At 41.3% G+C, this 14,494-nt stretch overlaps 2 protein-coding genes across 4 annotated transcripts in view; both read right to left on the bottom strand.

Moving 5' to 3' along the window:
- LOC144082867 (uncharacterized) overlaps window positions 1-3,398 on the bottom strand; it is a 37,680-nt gene extending 34,282 nt beyond the window's left edge. For all 3 annotated transcript variants that reach the window (XM_077610326.1, XM_077610327.1, XM_077610324.1), the window contains exons 1-2: window positions 2,989-3,398; window positions 211-310 (exon numbers count right to left, since the gene is read on the bottom strand). In XM_077610326.1, coding sequence (XP_077466452.1) covers window positions 211-310; window positions 2,989-3,168 — 280 coding nt within the window. In that variant the 5' untranslated portion in view covers window positions 3,169-3,398. The remainder of the gene's footprint in view (window positions 1-210; window positions 311-2,988) is intronic.
- A 4,940-nt stretch (window positions 3,399-8,338) lies between these two features.
- Window positions 8,339-14,316, bottom strand: LOC144082283 (ADP/ATP translocase 3). The gene is made up of 4 exons (XM_077609322.1): window positions 14,135-14,316; window positions 11,111-11,597; window positions 10,896-11,036; window positions 8,339-8,708 (listed from the first exon to the last, which is right to left on the bottom strand). The coding sequence occupies exons 1-4, from the start codon at window positions 14,243-14,245 to the stop codon at window positions 8,551-8,553; spliced, it is 897 nt and encodes a 298-aa protein (XP_077465448.1). The 5' UTR covers window positions 14,246-14,316; the 3' UTR covers window positions 8,339-8,550.
- Window positions 14,317-14,494: the final 178 nt, after the last annotated feature.

The raw sequence follows: 14,494 nt of genomic DNA on the forward strand, positions 1-14,494 counted from the left end.
TTTCCCTTTTTTTACCCTACAAACGGAACATGACCTCCTGTTCGAGCGTGTCAAGTCACAACACCGCATTTGCTACCATAACAACTAGTAGGTAACGCGTTCTGACACCACCGCCTTTATTGAAATACATGTAGAAATTATTGAAACATGAATTCACAAAGAGATGTGATCTTACACCCTTTGAGGGTTGAGAAGCAAGAAATCACCTACCGTGCTGCAGAGATCGTTTGACATGAGGATAGTGACACCCAAAGGTGTCTTTGTTATCTTCTGCAGTTAAGTCATGACTCCAGTGTTCGTCAAGAGTCTCCTGAAAAATGCAAACAAGCTCTTTAGAAGGCTACACTTATATATAGTTTACTTTTTTTTTATCAAGACCTGAGATGCCGCAAATAATTGGCTCATAGTGAACTCATCAATGATCAAATGATTGACAGTTATTTTGATAGTCAATTCATTTTGAGACTAGGGTTGTCAAAAATGTCAAAGTATTGAAGTTTTGATACTAAAAGGTTGCACGATATTGGATTGCAAAAGCATTGATAGTACTTATTTGCTGTACAATATTACCGTTACTTACAAATGCTTCTACATGGGAAAGATTAGGTTTACGAAAAACTTTGATGAAAAACCTTTTGCTTTACCATTGACTATCTCTCAACACCTCGGTGGCTTCCAATTCACAAGAAAGAAGCTGCGTCTGCATGATACCGGAACCGAGGTTAGCGCCCTGTAGGCTGACAAGAGCCAGGTCCCCATTGGAGATGATGGGCGAGTGCGTAGGTGAGGACCGTGTGCGGTCGATTGGTCGCCGGACTTTTGGTCGCCGGTCTTTTGGTCGCCGGTCTTTTGGTCGCCCGGACCGCGACAACGGGCGACCAAAAGACCGGCGACCAAAAGACCAGCGACAAAACAAGGTAAAACAACACGGTCTACGCATCAATAAAAGCCAACAATGGCCATGAGCAGTTTCACTGAGCCGACATGTGAGTGTATAAGAGTTTGTATGTACATGCGTTGTCCCTTTAAGAAGCTACGTCAGTCAGGGTCTTAACACGTTCTCCAACAAAAAACAATAAAAGTCCGGGAAATTTGGAGCTTTTCTTTAGCTTAACAATTACTAGGGCATTAAGTATGACTAAATAGTAATTTGCAGTTTGTATTTAGGGAATTTGAGCAACGATTTAAATGGTAATTATTAATAACCTTCCGGGCGACCAAAAGATCGGCGACCAAAAGACCGGCGACCAAAAGACCGGCGACCAATCGACCGTGTACCGGTGAGGACGGAGCACGGGCAAACATTTGGAAGCTGAGTCAACACACGTACGTATTTACATACACAACAAAACTTAAAATTATGTTGCGTTAGGTGAAATATCGAACCAATGATGTTTCCCTTTTCACTTAATTTTCCTAAAATACGCAAAGCATTTGTCGTCAAACATCATGGAGACGCGGGAGACAACAGTTGGAACCTTCACGAGGTATCTCCCGAGAGGCCACCCGTCGCGGCCTGTGAATCCAACAAAACCACCCACATCTGCCACCCAGGAACGTGGCACCCTACGTTTTTCATCCGGACGGATATATTTACGCTGCCCCACACCTCCGGCTACCTCCTGGATGAACTAATCCGCGTTCCAGTGGCAGCTCTAGCGCTGCTGAGGGTAATCCTCAGGCGCCTGAGGTGACCTAACAACAACAACATCATGGAGACGCAGCTCACCCTCTAGCTCAGCAATTCCCAACCACCAGTTCCCGAACCACCTGGCGCCGGTCCGTCAAAGTAATAAATACAGTCATAACTCTACTTACGAATGCCTCTAAGTACAAATTTTACAAAAATTTACAAATAAAGTACACCTCTACTTACGAAATTTTCAAGTTACGAAAAAAGTTCTGGAACCAATTAATTTTGTAAGTAGAGGTACGACTGTACACATATACACACATACATATACACAAATTTTCCATCTCGCCTTCCTCCTTGAAATGAGAAAAGTTGTTATAATAATAACAAATAATTGCCATTATGCTCGGGATTTGTTTTTTGTCATCATGGACGTCATTGGTGCACCGACCCCACCCCCACACAATTTTGTCTTACCGTATTTTCTCGCATATAACCTGTATTTGTAAATAAAAAAATGATGACTGAATCAAGGGTACGGCTTATATGCGCACAAAACTTAAACCATTGCTATACTCTTTTTCACCAGTAGATGTCAGCAGATTAACATTTAGTATTCGTTGGTTATTTTCTGTTTTGCATTAAGAAAACAACCGTCACTGGATGAATTAGTATGAAACTGTTTTTTTTCTGTATGTATCCATATTTGCTTTTTGTGCCTATATTATTTTTCTGCAAATCTGCTTGTGAACGAATAAGGTTGGGGACCGCTGCTCTAGCCAATAGGAGTGTTGGGAGAGCAACTCTATCACAACAATTTCAAAATAAAATACGAGAGGATGTTTGAATTTTTCAGATTTCGTGTTTTGTAACTTGTAATTTCGTTCATATCCAGAGACAAAATTTCCCCTTCTAGTCCTTTCCTGACCTGAATATTTCAAGACACTATTAACTCATTAATTGCCATTTAAGGCGTTAGGCGCCCATTCTAATTGACTGTGGTTGGGTTGCCTGGAAACGACCACGGGATTGAATGAGTTAAATATTTTCTTCAGTATTTGGCCTACCTAAAAATTTGCATACTTAAAAATTTGGATAACAATGTAATTTGTATTCATTAAGTGTTCTCTTGCGCTCCAAGCATTTATTTTTCAGGTGACTTAACTTTTAAAAACATACATCTGTACCTTTTGTCCTTGTTTTGTCAAAACACGTGTGACTCGCTTATTTAATAACAGCTGTCACATTTAAGATAATTTCTTCACCGGTTTCCTGTTTAGTATTACATTTCATTTCTCTGAGTTGCAACTAGTTAGTCCAAGAGTAAATTCCAAATGTTAGAGCGTGTTTTTCACCTGGAGGGGGTCATCGTCGGTTTGAGTGCTGTTCTCCCTGCCGCCGTTAGTCAACAAAAACGGCATCGAAATGCAAAGGAAACAGAAAGAAACTAAATACTGAGCGAGAGTTCGACCGGAGTCCGTGAAGTACCACAACAGGCCCAGCGTCAAAGCGATGCACAAGCGCCATCGATACATCGTTTCCTAGTCCTTCTCGTCTCTTTTCCTCCTCACTACGGCTTTCCTCGACTCCGGTCATGGAGCAAAAGGTGGACCCTTCGGCTCGGTAACATCCCGGGAAAAGGCGAGGACGAGACCCCGTTAATCTAGCAAGGGGCCAAAATACACCTAAAGGAAGCGGCAAAGTTTTGGCGAGCCCACAACTTGGGAACGCCGAGCTGTGATTGGCTGAGCTGGACCGCGTGGCACTTCAATGCCGACGGCGCCACCTAAGGGACACTTTATGAAACTACTGAAAATTAAATGTCATTCACAGCTGTAATACATATAAGAAAATTATGTCATTTCCCAACACTAAAGCCCACATTTTGAGTAAAAGGTTCATACGACACATAATCAAAAGAACAAAAAAAGTGATATTATGGAAAAAATAAAACTCAATTTTTGCTGGGTCAAAGTAAGAAATACTACAAAAAATCCTTTGAAATATTTTACGAGCTACTCAAGTAATTAAACAAATATTATCCTTTTTTGTTTCAATAAACAATTGTAATTTATAAAACTAAAGTCACAAAAGGCAATATTTTCCATTCACTATAATACTTTTTTCTTAAAAATTCCCATATTTAAAAGAGTGATTCTTTCTGACTCGGATCATGGCAATTGTCGGCATTTGGTTTACAAACACATTTAACTAATAGTGGGAAATCACTGTATACATTCATTTTCATTCATTGATTCATTTTCCCAAATGCTTATCCTCACAAGGGTCGCTGGAGCCTATCCCAGCTAAATATGGGCACCTGGTGAGGGACACGCTGAATTGGTTGCCAGCCAAGGAGAGAGACAACCATGCATGCTCACACTCATACCTAGGGGCAATTAAGAGTGTTCAACCAGCCTACTCTGCTTGTTTTTTGGATGTGTTAGGAAACCGGAGTACCCAGAGAAAACCCACGCAAGACCGGGCCGAACATGCAAACTCCACACAATGAGAACTGAACTGGGATCAAACCCTCAACCCCAGAACTGTGAGGCCGACGCGTTAACCATTAATTGAACTGAATTGAATTGAATGCTTTTATTGTCATGATACAAGTATAATGAGATGTAAAGCTTTCACCACATAGTGCACAAATAACAACAACAAACAAACAGACAAATAAATAATCAATCAATAAATAAGTAGTAGTCCAAATGAGATCAGCATAGCGGAGCGGCGTTGTTCCGTCTGAAGTCCAAGATGAGTTCCATGGTTTTGGAGACATTCAGGGCCAGGTTGTTGAGAGCACAACACTTGCTGAGTCTATGGACTCAACAACAAACAAACAAACAAACAAGCAAATAAACAGTAAAAAAAATCAATAAATAGTAACAGATAAATAAGTGGTCAACATAATAAATATAAGTAGTATAAGTAGTAGTCAACATGGGTAAGTGGTACAAAGTGACTAAAGTGGCTAGCAATAAATCTTGATTAGGTCCAAGGTGCAGGACTCGAGTTGAGTATGGTGACAGCTCTTGGAAAGAAACTGTCCTTGAGTCTGTTTGTCTTGGCTTTTATGGCTCTGTAGTGCCTTCCAGAGGGCAGCAGGTTGAAGTGGTTTAAGCAGGGATGCATATTGATGCTCTCTGCCCTTCTAAGGCACCAGGATTTGTAGATCCTGGACAGGGTGGGTATGGGGCAGTTGATGATCTTTTGGGTTGTGTTGATCACCCTCTGCAGATTTGTGTTTGATTGCTCCTTCCTGAGTACTCACAGGAAATGTAGCCTCTGCTGCACCTTCTTGACAAGTGCGGTAGTGTTTTCCGCCCAAGTGAGATCAGCAGAGATGTGGACCCCTAGTGTTGGAATAATCAACATAACCTACAATTGGATGAACCTAACACCTAGGAATTTGAAAGTCTCCACTCGGTCCACAAATTCGCCGTTGATATACAGGGGAACGGAGCAGCCTTGTTCTGTCGGAAGTCCAGGATTAGTTTTCTGGTTTTGGAGACATCCAGCGCCAAGTTTTTGAAAGCGCACAATTCGCCGAGTCTAAAGACCTCATCTCTGTAGGCCGTCTCATCCTCCTTTGTGATCATCCCCACCACCATAGTATCGTCCGTGAATTTCACAATAATGTTTTCAGGGTGCGAGGGTCTGCATTCGTGTGTGTAGAGCGAGTAAAGTAGTGGACTCAGCACACAGCCTTGGGGTGAGCCGGTGCTGAGCGTTCGGGCAGATTAGAGCTGGCGACCCAGCTTCACGTGCTGGGGTCGGTTGGCCACCGGGCCTCCCTCACTGCATACGTTTTATAAATATAACATTGCATGGTGAGTGTTTAGCCGCTAAACAGCACCTATTAATTATTAGGCTAAAGCAGGGGTCGGGAATCTTTTTGACGAAGAGAGACACAAACAATTCATTTTTTCCAATGTTATTCCTTGTGAGCCATACTACAAATTTAAAAGTCAAAATACATACATGTAAACGAGTGCCTTTTCAATTTTTTGGGTAATGTCACCACTTTAAAAGTGGAAAAAATGAATATTTTTTAAAAGATTCTTATGCTGTTGCTAATCAATGATAGGAGATGTAATATCTCAGTTCTGTCACCAGCGATTTCCATATTTTAGCCCACAGGTTAGCGAAGAGTCAGATGCACCCATCAAAAGAGCCATATGTGGCTCCCGAGCCATAGGTTCCCTACCCCTGGTTTAGCACATTGTCATACAGTTCTGAGATCACGGGTTCAAACTTAGATTCAGGTCTTTGCGTTCCTGCTTGGGTTTTCGCCTGTAAATACGGCTCCCTCCCACATAAAAAAAAACATGCATGGTAGGCTGAGTGGAGACTAAATCTGGGGTGTACAAACGTTTTTGTCTGAGGGCCGCTTTCAGAAAAATCAAAAGATGCAAAGGCCAACTTAAATATCCTTCCATTTTCTTTTATTACAGAAAGGTTTGGAATCAAGTTCTTAAAATGTTCAATGATCAACTCCATGCAACCGTAGTGTCCATGGTTGGCTGGGATACACTGCTATGGAAAATGAATGAAATTTGGTTATGGAAACATTGGAAAAACATTTGTAAGTTCCAAAACAAAGAAATCCCTAAAGGTAAAATAAATATGAGACTGTATTCTATTTTGCATGTATTTTATGCATTGGGTCAAAAAACCTTAAACTTTATTTATTTATATACAGTGGTACCTCTGCATACGAGCTTAATTCGTTCTGGGACTGAGCTTGTATGTCGATATTCTCGTAACTGGAACGAACGTTTCCCATTGAAATGAACTAAAAGACAATTAATTCGTTCCAACCCTCTGAAAAAACACCAAAAACAGGATATTGGATTGGAAAAAATGTTTTATTTCTTCTAATTCGCCATCTATTAACAAAGTAACACATAACTAGTGGTTTAATAGTAATAAAATGTGTTTAATAGAACTAAAATTAGACAGATTTCGCAGAGGGTACAGCGAGGGAGGCGGGACTTTCCACGGCAACGCACTCGTAACAGAACAAACAAATTTAAATTAACTTGGATGAATACATACAGACACACTCAAACATACGTTCAATGTAACTTTACACAAAACTGAATTCTAATTTTGTTTGATTTTTTTTTAACCGTTGTTCTCCGGGTTGACTCCACCCGGACGTTCAGCGGGAGTTTTTAAAAGGAACGCATCAAGGGTTGTTTGTTTTCGAAAATGACGCGCACAAATGTCCTCACAATACGATAACGCGCCACCACTTGCCAGCTTGTCAGGGTACCTTTTTTCTACAAAATCAGAAAACTTTGATATCCTTTGTAGCCAGGCGGCCCCCCTCTTCCACCTACTCCTCGCTACTGAGTTCCCGCAACACCTCCAAATGTTCACTCTCCTGGAGCTCAATTAAATCCTGTGTCATGAGTTATTTGTGGTGCTCGACGATTAGATCATTCACATCTGCCTCGTTAACCTCCAGCCCCAAGGAATTTCCAAGTGACACGATATCATCCATGACAATGAGCAAGCTCTGTGACACGTACCCCACTCTTATATTTTTCAATTATTTTGTGCTTAATGTTGATTGTCAACGTTCGCCTTTTCTTTGCACAACTCTTCATTCCACCTGTTTGCTTTGGATCCATTGTTGTTCACTTTGTATTATGCATTGACTAATGGGAAAAAAACACAGGAAAATGCAAGCTCCGCCCAGTGCTTGTAGATATCTGTTATCACGAAAGAGATGCGGTAAAAAAGACAGTGCGCTACAATGATAAACAGCCTCTCATGTCTTGGCCAACTGGCTTTCTCGCATCTCGAATTTTTTCTCGTCTCGAGAGATAATTATTTGCTCGAAATTTTCCTCGTATCTTGAAATGCTCATATGTAGAGGTGCTCGTATGTAAAGTAATGTATGTACTTTATAAATTAGTTTTAAATCTAGTGACAGATGTAAATGACTGATATCTGAAATGATGCTCCCCAAAAAATATTTGCTTTAATTAAAACTATATTAACCCATCTAGTTTTAATTTAAAAAACCGATTCAGATGTTGTATCTTCAACCTGTTGCAGAGCTGCAAACCTCCGTCGACCCCATTTCAAGAGTACCCCTGTCCCATTTGCAGAGTATTTCCGGAGTGAATGCGATTCACGCAAAATCGACAAAAAAATAAAAAAAAATAAGCGTAGGACAATTTAAATCAAACTGTTATTATCATGTGTTTACATTAAATGAAATATTGTGGTTTTGCAAACCATTGAAAAGTTACAGCATATTGAAAATAAGTTGGGTCCTTCTACTTGCGTTTTAGTCAGTAATTCCAACATGTGTACCACTTGCATGTTGTGCAATGTGCAAATGTTGGTCCTTTTGGAGACGATTGCCATGGTGAAGTCGCACAAGACGAATCATTAGTCAGAACGTGTAACTCAGATGATTCACAATGCACTCGTGTTACCGAATTCTTCCGGTTTACAGGGCAGTGTAATCAAGCTGGCGTGAATTTCGAGGCTTTTAAATTGGCAATTTGTTACTTTTCAGAAATGGCTGCTTCTAAAAAAAATTTAAGTGCCATTTTTTGGGGATTTCCGGAGTTTGCGGTGCATTTCCGGAGAAACTCCTGAAATTCTGGAGCAGTTGGCAGCCCTGCTGTTGTAAAAAACAAAAAGAAAATCAGATGCCAGGCAGGATGTTCACTCACTTAGTCACCTTTATTTCTTCGTTATCTTTCCTCTCATTGAGGGAACAATATTAACGCCTCTAAACAAAAAACACACGACACAACACATTTTAATGCCCCACAGTAGTACAACTAGTAGCCGAATACTAGTTGGTCACTTATAAATATACTGTAGTCCTTCTGAATGTACAAGATACGTTAGACAGGGGCGATGAAGGCCCCTAAAGTGACACATTACAGCACTTTTTTGAGTTCGTCGTACAAGACCAGCACGAAGGCTCCGCCCATGCCTCGGAGCACGTTAGACAACGCCCCCTTAAAGAAAGCCTTGCCTCCTTCGTCGCGGGCAATTTTGCGCCAGCAATCGATGGTGCCACTGTACATGATGTCAGCTGTGAAACAAAAAACAATGTCACAGTAAAAATCCTGACGTATTTATATATGAAATCAGATTTGGCTCAAAAGATTCAAACAACATTTGTGGCATCAAACAAAACTCCAAAATTCAACCAAAAGACTTTTAGAAAAGAATGAGGCTCAAGCAAATAAAATAATCTAAGGAGTAAAACTCAACACTTACAACGATGACAATTCCTTTTTAAACACTCACTGCCCAGACATTTGTTCTTGATGCTGAACTTTAAACTTTGTCACTAACACCATGTGTTTTTGCTTGAAAAGCAGATTTCTCTTACACTGCCTCTCTTCTCATGCACTCCCAGTTTTGCCTTTTACGATTTTTGACACAAACTTCAATGGTGAGTGGGCTCTATGGGAAGTCCGTCCTCACTGGTCAAGTAATTTTCTGTGCCACCAGAAGTTATTATGAGCCTACTCTTGTTAGGGATTGGTTTTGTTGTGTTTTCCCCTATGTGACCTTTACCTGTGATTGCCCATTGAGTTGACCTGCCCCTGGTGTATCGCCTATTATAAGGAAATGATTTATTAATGTCTTAAAATGAACAACAAGAATGTGAAAATGTGCTCTGCGCCGCCATTCCCTCCGCGGCCGTTATTATGGGAGACGTAATAGCATTTTTTGTCCGCCAGATGGCTGCAAGAGCCCATTCTACCAGGGCCAAAAGCTGTCCACTTTGTATTACTATTATATTATTATTTTAGACTTTTACCTGTGCCCTGGGTGTGTGTGTGTGTGTGTGTGAGAAAATATCTTTATATTTAAGGCCTATATAAGTATATTGAAGGTTTATATAAGTGCATTTGTATGTTTAAGGCTTGTATAAGTAACCAGCATTGGTTTGTACTGAAAAAAACATTTAATAAAATGGAGAAAAGACATATAGTAATGTATACATACATTAGAGAGAGAGAGAGAGATTTACTAGAAACTGGCCGAAAGAAGCTATCTAATGATGATTGCAGTTTTCTTTTTTTCATCATAAGTGATGCGGTAGCACTGTATGGCATCATTCAATTGATTTGCAAACTTTGTGCAACGTTCAATATTTGGGTCCTGCTGCTCGATCTTTATGTTTATAAATGGTACTGACGGTCGAACGATTCAAGTTGTATTCCCGTGCAACGCGCATCAAGCTTTGTTATTATTGCCACTCATTTCAAATGAAATGGCTTGCCTCTTCCTTGCACCTCCCTCAATAGAAGCCTTTCGCTTTTCACCAACCATATTGAATAATGGATGCACGAGATATTTAATGATACAAATGAAAAAGGTTCTTTGCGCACTGGAGATACGTTCACGCACTTCCGCATTGCAATGAAGTGGGCAGAAGAAGGTAGATGCTGGGTGAGCTGAGCTCTCACAGCGCCAGGCGTCGGTTTTAGTGGCGGAAAGAAGTACTACTCGGAAAAAGGCGTGCAATACAAAATCGAACTGACGAACATTTTTCGACATAAACGCAATTTGCAGACATGTTCGTATGTACCGTTGTTCGTAAGTCGTATTTTCGTAAGTAGGGGAGCGTCTGTACTTTCTTTAGTTTAGATTAATTTAATGTCAGTTCAAAAATAATATAAGTGGGTTAAAGCTGTAGTAAGTGTTGGATAGTTTCTCAGTAAATATTTTTTAATTCATTCATTTTGTGAACCGCTTTATCCTCATTAGGGACGCGGGGGGTGCTGGAGACCATCCCAGCTGACTCCGGGCCAGAACGGGGGACACCCTGAATTGGTGGCCAACCGATCGCAGGTCACAAGGAGACGGACAAACCTGCACACTCACACCCATATCTAGGGCCAATTTAGAGTGTCCAATCAGCCTACCATGCATGTTTTTTGGAAGGTAGTGGGAGGAAAACAGATTGCCAGGAGGAAACCCACACAAGCCCAGGGAGAACATGCAAACTCCACACAAGTGGACTGACCTGGATTTGAACCCAGGACCCTAGAGCTGTGAGGCTGACGGGCTAACCACTCACCCGAGGCTGCCTTCTCAGTAAATAGTAAAGAAAAAAAAATCAAATTATGTATATCATTATATCATGGCATATTGATATAGTGATACAAAATCGCCCTTATCTGATTTTTTTTTTTTCATATCGCAAAGCACAAAAAATTGATTCAATATTTGGTGGTCATTTGAGTTGGACTAATTGACTCACCTCCTTTACGTCCTGATTGCATCATCATTCGACGTCGGACGGTGTCGAACGGGTAGGACACCAGCCCGGCCACTGCGGTCACCGACTGAGCGATCATCCAGCTCACCATGATGTGTGTGTTTTTGGGATCAGGGAGCATGCCTGAAAAAAAATCCACGTTGACGTCATTCATGAAAGTGTGGACCAGAGCTTCAGGGAGGAAAACATCGACGGACCTTTTGCTGTGTCATAGACACCAAAGTAGGCGGCCCTGTAAATGATGATCCCTTGGACGGAGACGCTGAAACCCTGGTAGAGCCCTTTGATGCCGTCCGACTTGGTGATCTTGACCAGGCAGTCACCCAAGCCTTTGAACTCTCGCCCGCCACCCGCCTTGCCGACGTCGGCCGCCAGACGCGTCCTGGCGAAGTCCAGCGGGTACACGAAACACAGGGAGGTGGCCCCTGCGGCGCCGCCGGAAGCCAGGTTGCCGGCAAAGTAACGCCAGAACTGCTTGTGTTTGTCCACGCCGTCAAGGAAGACCTTCTTGTATTTGTCCTTGAAGGCAAAGTTGAGGGCTTGCGTGGGGAAGTAGCGGATGACGTTGGCCAGATTGCCACGCCAGTAGGACAGGAAGCCCTGCTCCTTGGGGATGCGCACCACGCAGTCCACAATGCCCTTGTACTGCATGTCCGCAGAAATCTGTTTGCTCGCATGTTGGACCTGCAGTGGTCAATTAGCAAGTTATTCATTGGCATGACTTAAAATGGTCCAAATTATTTGTTTTAAGCCTCTGACCTCCTTGCCATTGACAAGAATAGACATCCAATCCTTTTGAACCAGGATAGACAGGTGCAGTTTAAATGAATTGGAGATGATCGGATCTGGGACATCTCTAGTTTTATATGATTGGACGTCTACTGAACTGAAGGAGTTTAATAAAAAACATTTTTTATTTTTTTTTGTGGAAAGTGATCAATTACTTATGGAGTTAAAAAGAAAGTTGTGCAAATTCTCCTTCTGGAAAAGATTAGAGAGGCCTGTAATTGTCAACATGGGTAAACCTCCACCATGAGAGACAGACTGTGGAAAATAAAAACAGAAAATCACATTGTTTGATTTTTTAAGAATTTATTTCAAAATTAGAGTGGAAAATAAGTATTTGGTCACCTACAAACAAGTGAGATTTCTGGCTGTCAAAGAGGTCTAACTTCTTCTAACGAGGCCTCCACTCGTTACCCGTATTAATAGCATCTGTTTTAACTCATTATCGGTATAAAAGACACCTGTCCACAACCTTAGTCACCTAGTGAATGACCTACAGAGAGCTGGGACCACAGTAACATACTATAAGTAAAAAATGCGCCACCAGGAACTCAAATCCTGCACTGCCAGACGTGTCCACCTGCTGAAGCCAGGACACATCCAGGCACGTCTGAGGTTCACTAGAGAGCATTTGGATGATCCAGAATGTTTATGGTCAGATGAAACCAAAATAGAACTTTTTGGTAGAAACACAGGTTCTCGTGTTTGGAGGAGAAAGAATACTGAATTGCATCCGAAGAACACCATGCCCACTGTGAACATGGGGGAAGAAACATCATGCAGTGGGGCTGTTTTTCTGCAAAGGGACCAGGACGACTGATCTGTGTAAAGGAAAGAATGAATGGGTCCATGTATTGAGAGATTTTGAGGGAAAATCTTCTTCCATTAGCAAGGACATTGAAGATGAGACGTGGCGGGGTCTTTCAGCATGACAATGATCCCAAACACAGTCAGGGCAAAAGAGGAGTGGCTTTGTAAGAAGCATTTCAAGGTCCTGGAAGTGGCCAAGCCTCCAAGTCTCCAGATCTCCAGAAAGTCTGTGTTGCCCAACGACAGCCCCAAAACATCACTGCTCTAGAGGAGATCTACATAGAGGAATGGGCCAAAATACCAGCAACAGTGTGTGAAAAGCTTGTGAAGTTACAGAAAACGTTTGGCCTTCGTTATTGTCAACAAAGGGTACATAACAAAGTATTGAGATGAACTTTTGCTATTGACCAATTACTTATTTTCCACCATAATTTACAAATAAATTATTTTAAAATACAACAATGTGATTTTCTGGTTTTTGTCCCCCCATTCTGTCTCTCATGGTTGAGGTTTACCCATGTTGACAATTACAGGACTCTCTAATATTTCCAAGTAGGATAACTTGTACAATTGGTGGTTGACTAAATACTTGCCCCACTGTATATACATTTACACATACATATATATACACACACATACACATACATACAGACGCTCCCCTACTTACGAACATTCGAGTTACGAACAACGGTACATACGAACATGTCTGCAAATTGCGTTTATGTCGAAAAATGTTCATAAGTTCGTTTTTGTATTGCGCGCCTTTTTCCGAGTAGTGCTTCTTTCCGCCGCTAATACCGACGCCTGGCGCTGTGAGAGCTCAGCTCACCCAGCATCCACCTTCCTCTGCCCAGTTCGTTGCAATGCGGAAGTACGTGAACGTATCTCCAGTGCGCAAAGAACCTTTTTCATTTTTATCATTAAATATCTCGTGCATCCATTATTCAATATGGTTGGTGAAAAGCGAAAGGCTTCTAGTGAGGGAGGTGCAAGGAAGAGGCAAGCCATTTCATTTGAAATGAGTGGCAATAATAACGAAGCTTGATGCGTGTGAGAAAGTGGTGAGCGTTGCACGGGAATACAACTTGAATCGTTCGACCGTCAGTACCATTTATAAACATAAAGATCGAGCAGCAGGACCCAAATATTGAACGTTGCACAAAGTTTGCAAATCTGAACGTTGCACAAAGTTTGCAAATCAATTGAATGATGCCATACAGTGCTACCGCATCACTTATGAAGAAAAAAAGAAAACTGCAATCGTCATTAGATAGCTTCTTTCGGCTAGTTTCTAGTAAATCTCTCTCTCTCTCTCTCTCTCTAATGTATGTATACATTACTATATGTCTTTTCTCCATTTTATTAAATGTTTTTTTCAGTACAAACCAATGCTGGTTACTTATACAAGCCTTAAACATACAAATGCACTTATATAAACCTTCAATATACTTATATAGGCCTTAAACATAAATTATAATACAAAATATAGCACTGAATCAACTTACAAACAAATTCAACTTATGAACAATCGCTCGGAACGTAACTCGTTCGTAAGTAGGGGAGCGTCTGTATACATATACATATATATAAAAAAGTAGAATATATATAATCGGAATGTCATTGACCTGAAGCAGGAGTTTGACCCTCTCAATGGGGGCAACGGCTGTCTTGGAAATAGCGGCAGCGATACCCCCGGCTAAGAAGTCCTTGGCGAAAGAAATTGCTTGTTCACTCATTCTCCTGGCTGTCAAAAACTCCAAAAAAACAAGTTAAAAAAAAAAAAGTAATGGGAAGGAAAAAAAAAAGGAAAGTCACCGTCGCCGGTTGAAATGACCAGAGAACAGGAGGAGGAGAAGAGTTTTAAAGAGTTGGTGGAGTATAAGGGAGTGGGCGGTGCTTGTCCTCTGAGGAATTTGACTGCAGTCTCAACATGCGATGTTTCAAGACTACAAACGACAGACGTAAAGTTACTGTGCTTGCACTTT

The sequence above is a fragment of the Stigmatopora argus genome, chromosome 9 (assembly GCF_051989625.1).
Source record: "Stigmatopora argus isolate UIUO_Sarg chromosome 9, RoL_Sarg_1.0, whole genome shotgun sequence".
Taxonomy (NCBI): domain Eukaryota; kingdom Metazoa; phylum Chordata; class Actinopteri; order Syngnathiformes; family Syngnathidae; genus Stigmatopora; species Stigmatopora argus.

Coding starts and splice junctions, on each gene's coding strand:
- LOC144082283 (XM_077609322.1), bottom strand. CDS start 14,245: ATGAGTGAACAAGCAATTTCTTTCGCCAAGGACTTCTTAGCCGGGGGT. Junction 11,598..14,134: donor GGGTCAAACTCCTGCTTCAG/GTCAATGACATT, acceptor TGACCACTGCAG/GTCCAACATGCGAGCAAACA. Junction 11,037..11,110: donor TGTCTATGACACAGCAAAAG/GTCCGTCGATGT, acceptor ATTTTTTTTCAG/GCATGCTCCCTGATCCCAAA.